Source organism: Fukomys damarensis, unplaced genomic scaffold, assembly GCF_012274545.1.
Source record: "Fukomys damarensis isolate Sample0158 unplaced genomic scaffold, DMR_v1.0_HiC HiC_scaffold_12, whole genome shotgun sequence".
Classification (NCBI taxonomy): domain Eukaryota; kingdom Metazoa; phylum Chordata; class Mammalia; order Rodentia; family Bathyergidae; genus Fukomys; species Fukomys damarensis.
Genome location: NW_022900924.1, coordinates 42856680 through 42869761, shown reverse-complemented (window position 1 = coordinate 42869761; position 13082 = coordinate 42856680). Strand labels below are relative to the sequence as shown.

Genomic DNA, 13082 nt, shown 5'->3' with positions numbered 1-13082 from the left:
CTTAGGAATGTACTCTTAGAACAGGATTCATTTGTAAGTCAGGGACTTACTGCATATTCATATATCAGCTTAAATTTGTGTTCTGTACATTTCTTAAAAGTTTGCATCTGATCCAGAAGCTACATTAGGCTTAGGTTCTATCCTTTTAGCAAAATCCTAGGTGATGTTCTGTTCCAGTATTTATACTAGATGCATATACAGTAATTTTTGGTTGCCATTTTATAAAAATAGCCAGATTTTTTAGTTCTAGCTCCATTCATTACTTGGTTGCAGAATGGTGATATCCTGGTATTCTGTTTTATTCATAATTATTTAGAGATGCTTCTCTTCATCTCTTTGGTTAAAAGATGTTTGATTCTTCTCAGTTTATCACTTACAAGAAAATGGATTGGTTCTCTTTCGTATTTTTGGAGTATGCCATTATAAACTCATGTAGTTCAATATGTGCAGTGGTTTTGCACTTAATTATAATTATTATTATCAATTTTTTGGCAGTACTGAAGAAGCTTAAACTCAGGACCTAGCACATGCTAGACAAATGCTCTACCACAGAGCTATATCCTCAGCCCTTTTTATTTCTCTTTTTTTTTAGGGGGAGGTACCAGGGCTCAAACACAGGACCTTGTGCTTGTGAGGGAGGCACAGCACCACTGAAGTAAATCCCCAGCACTTTTATTTCTCATTTTGGACAGTCTTGCTAAGGCTGGATGGGAATTTGCAATCCTCCTAGTAGAGCTTCCTAAGTAACTGGTATTACAGGCATGTAGTTCTACCATGCCCTGTGCAATTGTTGGTTTTTGTTGTTGTTGTTGTTATTGTTGTTGTTTTTGAGACAGGGTCTCACTCTGTAGTTGAGACTGACCTGGAACTCACTATGTAGTCCAGACTGGTCTCAAACTCACAGTGATCCTCCTGCCTCAGCCTCCCAAGTGCTGGGATTACAGGCATGCGCCATCATGCCCGGCTATCATGTTGTTTTTTATTCTTTATGACATCTGCTATAGTTTTGATACTTTGATGCAATTTTTAGGTAGATGTCTTAGAACTGTATTTATTACTGTATTTGCCAAGAATAATGGTTTTATTTCTGTGTGTGTGGAAATTCAAAAGGAATCATTGGCTGAGTGTGATGATGCACACCGGTAGTCCCAGAGCTCTGGGAAGCTGAGGAGGAGGATCAAAAGTCTGAGCCCAGCCTGGACAGTTTAGCAGCTTCTCAAGACCCTGTCTCAAAAAATAAAAAAGGACTGGGGATGGAACTCAGTACAATAGCCCTAGTTTTAATCCCTAATGCTGCAGTAAATAAATGAAATTTTGGAAAAGGACTAGGCATGTAACTCATTGAGAATACCCTGGGTTTAAGCTTCAAAAAAGTAATCTTTTTCCAGCAATAAAGTTAGAGGCATATGTTTAAATGACTTATTCAATCAATAAATATTTTAATTCTTGCTTTCATTGAGCCAACTCCATAGTAGAAACTCTGGAAAATTAATCACAAAACCTACTATATGTTTCAATCAGCTGTCAGGACTGGTGTTAAAGTTAATGTATTTCATCTTTCAGATTTATCACGAAATCGCCTCTCAGAAATTCCTATTGAAGCGTGTCATTTTGTTTCTCTTGAAAATCTCAACTTGTACCAAAATTGTATTCGGTATATCCCAGAAGCAATTCTAAATTTACAAGCACTAACATTCTTAAATGTTAGGTAAGAATATTGTTTCTTTAAATTTTTCTTTGTTTTATACAGTCTTCCATTTTTGCATCTCTGTCACTTAAATATTTATGGATATTTATATCATCTGTTCATATTGGCAGTTTCTGTATACATTCTTAGAATATATTGAATAAATTCCTCTAATTTCTCTCTTTACTTTTGGCTTAGCAGTAACAAACCCTAATAGCTTGCTATTAGCCAAGGTGACTTGCAGAAGTCTTGTAACAGTGATTCTCTAATTATATTTTCAAATTAGTTTCAGCAAGTAAGAATAGTAGATCTGAAATTACTTCATTTGATTTTTGTGACTGAATTTTTGTGTATTAAATTCTGAGTATATACATTTATAAATACATTTAGTTAACTTACCTCCATTTTTTCACATCTTGTCAGAACTATGTTTTATTTCACAGACATTCTTTCTTTCTTTCTTTCTTTTTTTTTTTTTTTTTTTGGCACTGGGGATCAAACTCGGGTCCTTGTGCTTGCGAGGCAGGCAGCAGAACCACTGAGCTAAATCCCCGACCCTCACAGACATTTCAAAGGTTAAAAAGCAATCAAGGGGCTGGAGTTTTAGCTCAGTGGTTCCCCCATCTGCCTTGCAAGCACAAAGTCCTGAGTTCAATCCCTGGTACCAAAAAAAAGCTAATTAGAGAGCCAGGGATTTAGCTCAGTGGTGCTGTGCTTGCTCCCAAACACAAGGTCCTGAGTTGGGGGGGTGCTAATTGGAGAAAATGCACAAATATAAAAAAGTATAAATTTATCAAAATGTTGTATCTGAGTTATGTAATTATAGATGATTTTTCCAGGCTTTTTGTAAAAAAGTTTAAACATTTTCCCATTGTCATATAATAGCCTTTAGAAATATTTTATAGGTAATCATTTATTGCAGTTTTATATACTTTTTAAATCCTGTTTTCTTGAGATACTTAGCTTTTGCCAGCTTTTATTTTTGTATATGGTATCCCCAGCTATTGATTTTGTTTTGTTTTTACTTTTGAGATGAGATCTCACTATGTATTCTAGCAACAGAGTTATAAGCATATGTTGAAATGACTTAGTCAGTCAATTAATAAATATTTTAGGGGCTGGGGATTTAGCTCAGTGGTTCCGTTACCTGTCTCGCAAGCACAAGGACCCGAGTTCAATCCCCAGTACCAAAAAAAAATTTTTTAATGCTTACATTGAAGCAACTCCACTTGAACTCACTCTGTAGCCTAGGCTGGCCTCAAACTCATTGTAATCCTCCTGCCTCAGCCTCCTGAGTGTTGGGATTACAGGCATGTGCCACCATGCCTTGCCCCAGCCTTTTTTCTTTTTTTTAATTTTTAATTTTGAGACAGAATCTTGCTAAATCGCCCAGGTTGGGCTGGAACTTGCAGTTCTCTCGCCTCTGCCTCCCAGTGTAGTGGAATAACAGGTGTACACCCCCACACCCAACTACAAGAAGACTTAGTTTGTGGATGAGGAATCTTTATACAACACAGATAAGATTCAGTGTATGCCTGAACCTTCAAAGCTGACAGTTGACCAGATGAAGACTAGAATATAAATCTCGTAACCTGTTTGTTCTTTGTAAGATTTATATTTGAGTCTAGAATGAGAGAGCAACGTTTTTCTTCAGTGGTAGCATCTGACTTCTCTTTTCTTACCCATTTAGTCGGAACCAACTGTCAACATTACCAGTACACTTGTGTAATTTGCCGTTGAAAGTCTTAATTGCTAGTAATAACAAATTGGTCTCACTTCCAGAAGAAATTGGACGCCTCAGACATTTGACAGAACTTGTAAGTTAATGTTTTCATTTTTGATTGTTTATTGTGTCTCCAGGCACACAGTACTTGTCCATATGTTAACAACTGTGGTTTTGAGTTCTTTTCCAATGTTGTCATGAGCTTTATAGTAAGTGATCAGTACTCAGCTCTCTGTCAGGGAATTAAGATAAGAAAGGACCAAAAATACAAACCTGATAGACCTACACAAAATGGAAAAATGTCATTAGAATTATGTTCTAACCAATATTGAATAATGTCCATGTTATCATACTTTTGTCATACTAGTTAATACTACATTTTACTACATTTGATTTTTCAAATTAAATTTTTTAATACCATCAATTTAGGGGAGGTGGGGGTGGTTTTTTTGAGACAGTTTCACTCTGTAGTTCAGGTTGGGCTTGAATTTACTATGTAGCCCAGGCTAGCCTCAAACTTGTGATGATCCTCTTGCCTCAGCTTTCTAGGTACTGTAGTTATACATGTGTACTACCACACCAGCCTTAATATCATCAATATTCTAATTTTCATTTATTCTGTAGGGGAATGGATACTTAAAAGATCAGGCTTTTTTTGTTTGTTTTACTATAGTTAAAATGTAACTATAAAGTATAATTTACTGCCATATAGTTCCTAAAATGTTTCCTTGGCAGTTCACCTATCATCCCTTGTAAATTATAAGAAACTGTCTCTTGTGTAAATGTTCTGAGTATAGGAGTGAGAGTTTTTTCAACAGGCATAGTGGCATATGCCTGTAGTTCCAGCACTCTGGGAGGCTGAAGCAGGAGGATTGCAAGTTCAAGCCCACTCAGAGCAACTTAGTGAGACCATATTTCAAAATAAAAAATAGAAAAGGGCTAGGATAATGTAGCTCTGTGTGAAGGCTCTAGATTCAACCCCCAGAGAGCCGGGGATTTTGCTCAGTGGTGCTGCCTCCTGCCTCGCAAGTGCAAGGTCCTGAGTTCGATCCCCTGCACCAAAAAACAAACAAACAAAAAAAGATATGTAAATTTGATTTTGGGCCAGGGATATAGCTCATTGGTTCCACTGCCTGCCTTGCAAGTGCAAGGACCTGAGTTTGTTCCCTGGGCCCACCCCCCACAAAAAAAAAAAAAAAAAAAACCAAACAATCAACCCCCAAGACCAGGGAGGAAAAAAAAAGGAAAATAAAGAAAGGAATTTTCTCATGTAATCACTGTGAATAACATTATAAGCTGAGTATTAAAATACTCATTTTATAGGTAAGGAAAGTACTACTCCGGTTAAATAATTTTCCCAAAGTTACATAGCAGAAGTAGAATTTGAAGCCACCTATCTTGATAGTAAATCATGTTTCATATTTCTGAAATGGTCAGATAAAATTATGTCCATTGAAATATAAGAGTAGTTCCTTGTGGGTTGATTAACAAAAATGTTTATCATAAAAAAATCATATAATGTTGATCTAATTGGACAAATTAGGGCACTTTTTACATGCATTTTGAATATAAGAAGTTACATATAAAATTTCACAGTATGAGTCCTACAGTCTAGATTTTAGACTAGTTTTAGAGCCAGTTAGACCTGGGAAATAAAGTCCAGAATGTACATTTATTGGCACTTATTGAGAGCTGGGATTAATTATACTCCAATTCAAATTCGTATTTTCAAGTCATTTAAACTTTCTTTTTCTACTTTTTCAATCCTGCATACCCAAAAGATTAGATATATTTCAGTAGCCGCTTTTAGTTTTTAGTTGCTACTCTCTCATGCAAAGAGCTTTTGGGGCTGGAGATTTAGGTCAGTGGTGCCGCCCCTGCTTCATTAGCATGAGCCTCCCCCCCAGTACCAAAAAAAAAAAAAGGAAAGAACAGAAGCAAAGAGCTTTTGATGAAGAAGAATCTGCCCCCTCAAGCTCCCCATTGTCTTTCTGCAGCATCCTTATTGCCCCTCGTTTTTTTTTTTTTTTGTTGTTGTTGTTGTTGTTTTGCCGTACCAGGAATCAAACTCAGAACCTTGTGCTTGCAAGGCAGGTGCGGTGCCACTGAGTTGAATCCCTGCCCCTGCCCCTCATTTTTCAGTGAAAGTGAAAACGCTATTTTTCAACATACATTTTCTGAAAGACACTTTATTAATTATTGCACTGTTTAGCTCAAACTGAGTTTTCCTGCCTTTTCACCTTCTTTTAGAACCCCCTTAAGCCTTGCTACGTAGAACATTGGATTGAAAAGTCTAGCTCCTGGTTCTGCTTCAGGCACTAATTAACAGAAAAGTGAAAATTGCATTGTTTTCTATAAGAATATTTTGGGAAAATTAAAAAGTAATGTCTGAATCTTACTGAAGTTTTTGTTGAGTAGCCTGACTTTCTAAATATTATTCATATATTGGAAGAATTTTAAGTGTTAATGTACAGCCTGGATGATTCATTAACCTAGGAAGCTTCCTTCTGTTTTACTTGATAGTAGGTACAGATTTTCTAGCTCTTGTCAGAATAATGAAATTATGAATTTACAAATCTTAGAACCTGTTGATAGTCTTTTTGCAGAACCATTAGAATCAAGCTATTAACCAAGATATAGGAGGCCTAACTAATGCATGTTTAGAATCACATTCATGGAGCTGGGCATGGTGGTGCATATTTGCAATTCCAGCACGTGGGAGGCTCAGGCAGGAGGATCTCTGAGTTCAAGGGCAGCCTGATCTCTGCCCTTTAATTTTATATTCTTCACTTGATCTTAGCCAAAAGGCTGAGAAGCAATGTTTTTATATTCTTGATCAGTCAAGCTGGTATTTTGAAGATGGATTTTTTTTCTTCCAAATAGTTGTATCAATATTTTATCTTCCTAGTTTTATTAGAAAAACATAAAATAACGTATTTATACTTCTTCCTCCTTTACCTTTCACCAACATTTTCATTTGATCTGATAATCTAGAACTCCTATTCACATCTTAAGTCATTTAATTGTAGTTCTCAATAAATTCATGCAAATCTATTAAAAATTACAGAATCAGTCATAACATTTTTAAATCATATGCATCTTTATTTTTTCGTGGTGCTGGGAATCAAATCCAAGACCTTGTCCCTGCTAGGTAAGTGCTCCATCAGTGAGCTGCATTCTTAGCCCCAGAGCCAATAAGTTTTAAAGTTAAATCCAAATATAAACTGGAATTATTTAACACAGAATCACAGTTTGTTTTAGTACTGGGAAGGACTCTGGTATTATCATATCTAATCTCATTTGATAGTTTAAAGCAGGCAAGTTTATAATAAGAATAATCTTTACTTTGTATCCTTTTGAAATAGGATGTCAGCTGCAATGAAATTCAGACTGTACCTTCCCAAATTGGTAATCTGGAGGCTTTGCGAGACCTTAATGTAAGAAGAAATCACTTAGTACGTTTGCCCGAAGGTAAGAAACTGAAGTAATTGTCTTAGTATTTGTCTTTATTTTAAAGATCTCAAACTGCTTGGCACAAGACAAAAACATTTAAGTTAGGGCCAGTGTTTGAGATCTGATGGTTAAATAGTGTTATCTATACTATTGTAGATTTTTAAAGGACTCTTCAATGAAAAGTTTTGTTTTGTTTTAGTGCTGGTAATTGAACCCAGGGCTTTGTATATGCTAGGCAAGTGTTGTACCACTTAGCTACAACCCTAGCCCCCAGTAAAAAGTTTTGTTAACTTTTTAAGCAGTGAGTTTGTTTTAATGAACTATCAGTTTATCTAAATGATAACTCAGGGTTGGGCCACTGGAAATTTCATTAAGCATAACTATGGGAGAAATGTAATGTTTTAATAAGGGAATAGTCTTATGTAATGAAAAGCATTCTTAAAGTTAGCAGTTACTTAAAAATGGACTTTTGAGGGGCCAGGATTTAGCTCAGTGGTGCTGCTGCCTGCTTCACAAGCTCAAGGTCCCAAGTTTGATCCCCAGTGCCAAAAAAAAATGGACTTTTGAGCTGAAATTAACCACATCCTTGACTGGAGATGAGGTGATGTGCATAGAGTGAATAATGAATGAGGGGAGAGACTGCACCCAGAGATTCACTGTCTCAGGCTGGCTGTAAGTCCTAGGGTTTGTATTTAAATGACAAAATGATTAAACAAATGAATTTATCAATCTTTTACTTACACAAGTTCATGAAATAAGCTCTAAATGAAAGTGAAAATGGGAAGAAACATTATTTTATTAGACTCGGTAAATTTTAAAATTTTTATCATAGAAATTTTCATATATAAATGAGAGCACTGAACCTCTGTGTAACCTCTCTGTAGCTACAGTTATTAGCTCATGGCAACTCTTATTTCACTTATACTCTTACCCACTTTACCCCAGCTTATCCTTTAGATTAATTTGAAGCAAATCCCCAGAAATTCTTTGGGAATATATACTTAAAAGATGAGGGCTGGGGGTGTAGTTTGAGGCCCTGAGTTCAGTTCCCATTACCAAAAAAAACAGATAAGAAATCTTCTGAAGTTGTTCTCATGACAGTGATTTCTGTGTTCTTCAAAACATTGCATAATGTACAGTAAATAAATTAACTAATGACATTCTACTTTCATTGTAGAATCCAATCATTTAAACCACTTTGATCTAGTATCATACTTAGTTCTAACATATAGAGAAGTGTATTTTTGCCATTTTCAATCCCAAATAAGCATGTAAGAAAATGATTTTCCCATTTCACCTTTATCCACTTATTCCCACACTACCCAACAGCTTGCACATCATACATTTCATGAAACTTGTTCGGTAACCTTTACACCTTTTATCTTCAGGGCCCTTTTCATTTCCTCTTGGTCTTTGCTACCATCTCAGGAATGTGACTAGAACCAAGGTTATGACCCAGTATCTCCAAATCCAACCTAAAGTTAGTTGGAGGAACCTCTGCTATAGTTGACCTTTAAAGTCTTAACTAATGTGATAAAATTTACTAATGTGAGGTCAATTAATGGAAATAGTTTTGATAAAAATGAAAATTAGGGGTTTCAGATGACAATTACAATACAGTATAATAGTGCCATCTTCCATCTTCTGCTTTATTTCCTTGCCTTATTCTGACTATAAACTAACAAAATTATGAATCACCCAGGTACTTTTTAAATGTTTTTTTTTTCACAGCTGTTTTGTAATATCAGTCTACACAGTTAAACTGAGATAGCAAGAACTTTATTTTAATAGTCACACAAGTTCATGTTAATAATCTTAAATATACTGAAGTTTGGTAGATAACATGTTATATCTTTGTTACCTTGTCATTTTGATTTTAAATTAATATTAATTTTTACTAGCTAATACAGTACATCATTCAAAAGGTACCTAAAAGCCTAAAATAAATAATAATATTCCCCTTCCTGAGATTTTTCCCACACCTCACATTCAGTGGCTAAAGGCATCTACCTTCATTAAACTTTTTTGATTTCTTTCCACTGATATTTGCTGATAATACTTCTCAAAGATCCATCTATCTACAACTGGGCTTGTCAACTGTGATACTTAATGTTCATTGATAAAGATTTTATTTTCTTCTACCATCTCTGTGTTGTACCTTTACTTCTGTTCTCCCATCTTCCCAGTGGTTCTGTCACAACTTTTGATTAAATTGGGTCTGGTAGAGTGCTTGGCTTGCATGCACTAGGCCATGGTTTCAGTCCCTACTGTTGAACCAAAAAATAAAAAATTAAATCATTATTCAGTGTTTACATTAAACATGTAAATATTTCCTGAGAGTTCAAGTGATGTACTCTGATTTCATTTTTTAAATTTTATTTTCTTGCATATTTTGTTGTTGCTGTGTTGTTAATAATTCATCTTTGCTTTTTTTTTTTTTTTTTTCCTCCTGCTGATTTCCCTTGAAGAGCCAGCTTTCTTTCTCTTCCTTATCTGGGCAGCTGTTCTCTAGTAATCCTGCCCAGCTTGCTCACCTTCATGTTGTGTATGACACTGTCATTTCTGGAGTCCAAATGTTCCTTTTCTTTGGTCTGTGCTTTTGATTGATTGATAATTTGCATGTAGATTCTGGTTGAAAGCTGTTTGCTCTTAAGGATATTTTAGTATTTTTTCATTTTAGCTTTCATTGTTAGTAATCTCAGATAACTGAAGTTTGGTAGATAATATGTTACATCTTTCAGTGTTAAAAATAGGTGGTGGAAAGCATGCCATTTCTTATTCTTCTCCTTTGTGACCAACTTCTTCACTCTGAGATTTTAAGATCTTCCCTTTATTCTTGTTGCTCTGAGCTTTTATAATGATACACATAGTAGGAGTTATTTTAACTCATTCTGGATACTTGGTGGTATTCGAAGGTGTTAGAGCTCTCTGATAATTTCCTCTCTTCCTCTCTGTTCATATTTTGGAATTGAATGTTAGACCTCTTTGATTTGACTTTTTTTCTATCTTTATTATTGTTCGTTTGTGTGTGTGTGTGTGTGTGTGTGTGTGTGTGTCATTTTGTCGTTACTAGTAAAATTGTTCCAACCATTCTTGTTTGTTTGTGGGTTTTTTGGTGGTGGTTTGTTTTTTTTGTTTTTTGTTTTTTTGAGAGGGTCTCACTTTGTAGTTCAGGCTGACCCTGCACTCACTATGTAGTCCAGGCTGGCCTGGAACTCTTGGCAATCCTCCTGCCTCAGCCTCCTGAGGGCTGGGATTATAGCCATGCTCCACCACACCCAGCCATTCTTGCAGTTTTAATTTTAGAAATTCAATCTGAATTTTATGTTTCTGTAATCAAATTTTTCATACTAACTCTTGTTAGTGTATGAATTTTTTACAAGGGTTAGTCTATGATTTTTTAAAAATCCCTTCCATATTTCATTGATTTCGTACCTTATTTCTCTGAAATTAACGATACTAATTCTAGCTTTCAAACCTTACTCTTGCTTATTATATCGTTACTTATTTTAGCCAGGCATGGTAGCACACATTATAGTCCCAAAACTTTGGGAAACTGAGGCAGGAGGATCACCAAATTTGAGCCCAGCCTCAGCAATTTGGCAAGTTAGCCAAGACCCTGTCTCAGAATTTAAAATTAGCCCAGTATGAAGGACCTATGATCAATCCCCAATACAAACATAATAATAATAACTTGGTTTTTTTTTTCTAGATCCTTTTTTGTTGGTTAGTTCGTTTTGATTTCTGTTGTGTATGTTGTTGGAGGCTTCTCTAAAATTTCTCTGGACCAAATACTTTCTGTTTGCAACACAGTAAAAGCTCTATGGGTACTGTGGAGAAATTGTAGAAGAGTAATTATGCAGCAAGTTGGATATTTTATTGTCAGAAATTCCCTGTCCATATCTAAAGGCCTCTTGTAAGGGACAGCATAGTTTCTTCAAAGAAAGAGTCTCCATTTTTTCTGTGTTATGTGAATTCCTAACTGCTTGCCCTCAAGATATAGGATAAGGTGGGGTATGGGGGAAGGCACTGAGGGATGGCCCTTAAGTGTGGAGATTTCCATCTAAATCCTCCCCTTTCAGTTGACTTCACATTGGTCCTAGAGTCACTCCACTGAGAGCATTGGTGGGGGGGTTGAGACATGGTCTCACTATGTATGTAGTTCACACTGCTCTGGAACTCACTGTGTAGCCCAGGCTGTTCTCGAACTCAGCGATCCTCCTGCCTCAGCCTTCCAAGTGCTGGGATTATAGGCCTGCGCCACCATGCCTGGCCTACTGAGAGCCTTTGTGATTCACTTTCTCAAGTGAATAACTTGTGACTCCTATAGAGATTAGGAAAGGCTGGTTGAGGGACTGGGGATTTAGCTTAGTGGTGCCGCTGCCTGCTTTGTAAGCTCAAGGTCCTGAGTTCAGTCCCCAGCATCAAAAAAAAAAATAATAATAAGGAAAGGAAAGGCTAGTTGGGGACCTAGACATCTAACTCTTATATACTTTTCTTTTTTGGTACCACTGAGCTAAATCCCTGGCCTTAACTCTTATATAGTCATTTAATCACCTTTTTGTCGTATTGGGTCCTCCAGCTTCTGAGAATTTCTGTGGCTTTAATCTGTTTAATTTTTATTAGTATTATTTGTAGATAACTAGATTTTAATTTATACCACTTTGTTATATCAGTCACCAAGAAAGGAGATAAATAACCTGTTAAATCCACCATATTTAGCTAGAAGCTTATATAAAAACTGTGTAGCCCTAAAATATCATTAATTGTTCATTTCCATTTACCCTCCCCATTGCAGAGCTTGCAGAATTGCCTTTGATACGTTTAGACTTCTCCTGCAATAAAATCACATCAATCCCTGTTTGTTACCGGAACCTCAGGCACCTGCAGGTGATCACCCTAGATAACAACCCACTGCAGTCACCTCCTGCACAGGTAAACCATAGTGCAAACAGGCTGTGGGCTTTTTTTTTTTTTTTTAAACAAAGTATAAAGTGTAATTATATGCATTTATCTTTCTGTTGTAAATTAAGTTATTTTAAAATTAATTCACACACTTCATATTCTTTAGAAGCCTTGAATAAATGGGATGGGAGGTGGGTAATGTTCCCAGAAGTGTTCTTCATTTCACTGATTCATCAATTTTTAATTTGAGGAATTCTGAAATTGTTTTTCTAATAAAAGTTTGAGCCACATTTGGTGGCCCATGTTTGAATTCAGAAGGTCAAGGCAGGAGAATCACAAGTTTAAGGCTAGCTTGGGCAGCTCAGTGAGACCTGTTTCAAAATAAAATTTAAAAAGGGCTGAGGATGTAGCTCAGGGGTAGAGCATTGGGTTTGATCACCAATATCAAAAAAGAAAAAAAAAAGTTAACTTTTATTTTCTTCTAGTAAAAATTGAATGTAAAGAACATAAAGGCTAGAGACAAATAAAAATACCTTTCCAATTTAAGGATTATCAATACATTCTTATTACCATTGTTTTTTGTGCTTTTTGCTTTCTAAAGTCATAAACTATTTAGCCAGTTTGTTCATTTGACAGTAATGAAACTAGTAATAACATAATTATAAGGTAGGTTTATGTATAGATCCTAGACATCGTATAGTCTATAAAATGTTTACCAATCCATAATTTTCACTATATCTATTTTTTAACAGCGTTTTTTTTTTTTGGTACCAGGGACCAAACTCAGGTCCTTGCACTTTTGCAAGGCGGGCAGTAGTGCCACTGAGCCAAATCCCCAGCCCTGTATCTATTTTTTAAACTACAATTTATTGATGATTTTATACAAGTCTATAGTAGTCTTTATGGTGTCTGTAAAACTTATGTTTGAACTTCATCATTTTAAAGAATTACTTGTGGGACAGTGAGCAACAAAAGATAGATATAGATATATAGATATCTTTGTCATCATTACCTGATCCTCTCCTATGGAAAGTAGGTTCAAAGGTATAATTATACAGTTATTAGATTTCTAAAATCAAAAGTTGTCTGCATAATGTATTGAAGAGAAATTTTAAATTTCCTGAATATGCATTATTAGTGTAATAAATGTACTTGGTATTCTAACAATGTTTGTAACACAGATTGTTTCTGTGTTATTAAAACTTATTAGTGACTAGAATAGAAAAATATATTTACTAGCTAAATACTTAACACTGGACCAAATTATTTATATATATAATATATATTTTTATATATTATATATATGATATGTAA

General features: G+C 35.4%; 1 protein-coding gene across 1 annotated transcript in view; it reads left to right on the top strand.

Annotated features, from left to right (window-relative positions):
• Nucleotides 1–1132: 1132 nt before the first annotated feature.
• Nucleotides 1133–13082, top strand: part of Lrch3 (leucine rich repeats and calponin homology domain containing 3) — a 64155-nt gene continuing 52205 nt past the window's right edge. Inside the window, exons 1-5 of the mRNA XM_010624544.2 lie at nucleotides 1133–1142; nucleotides 1564–1708; nucleotides 3378–3504; nucleotides 6776–6881; nucleotides 11662–11798. Coding sequence (XP_010622846.1) covers nucleotides 1133–1142; nucleotides 1564–1708; nucleotides 3378–3504; nucleotides 6776–6881; nucleotides 11662–11798 — 525 coding nt within the window. The remainder of the gene's footprint in view (nucleotides 1143–1563; nucleotides 1709–3377; nucleotides 3505–6775; nucleotides 6882–11661; nucleotides 11799–13082) is intronic.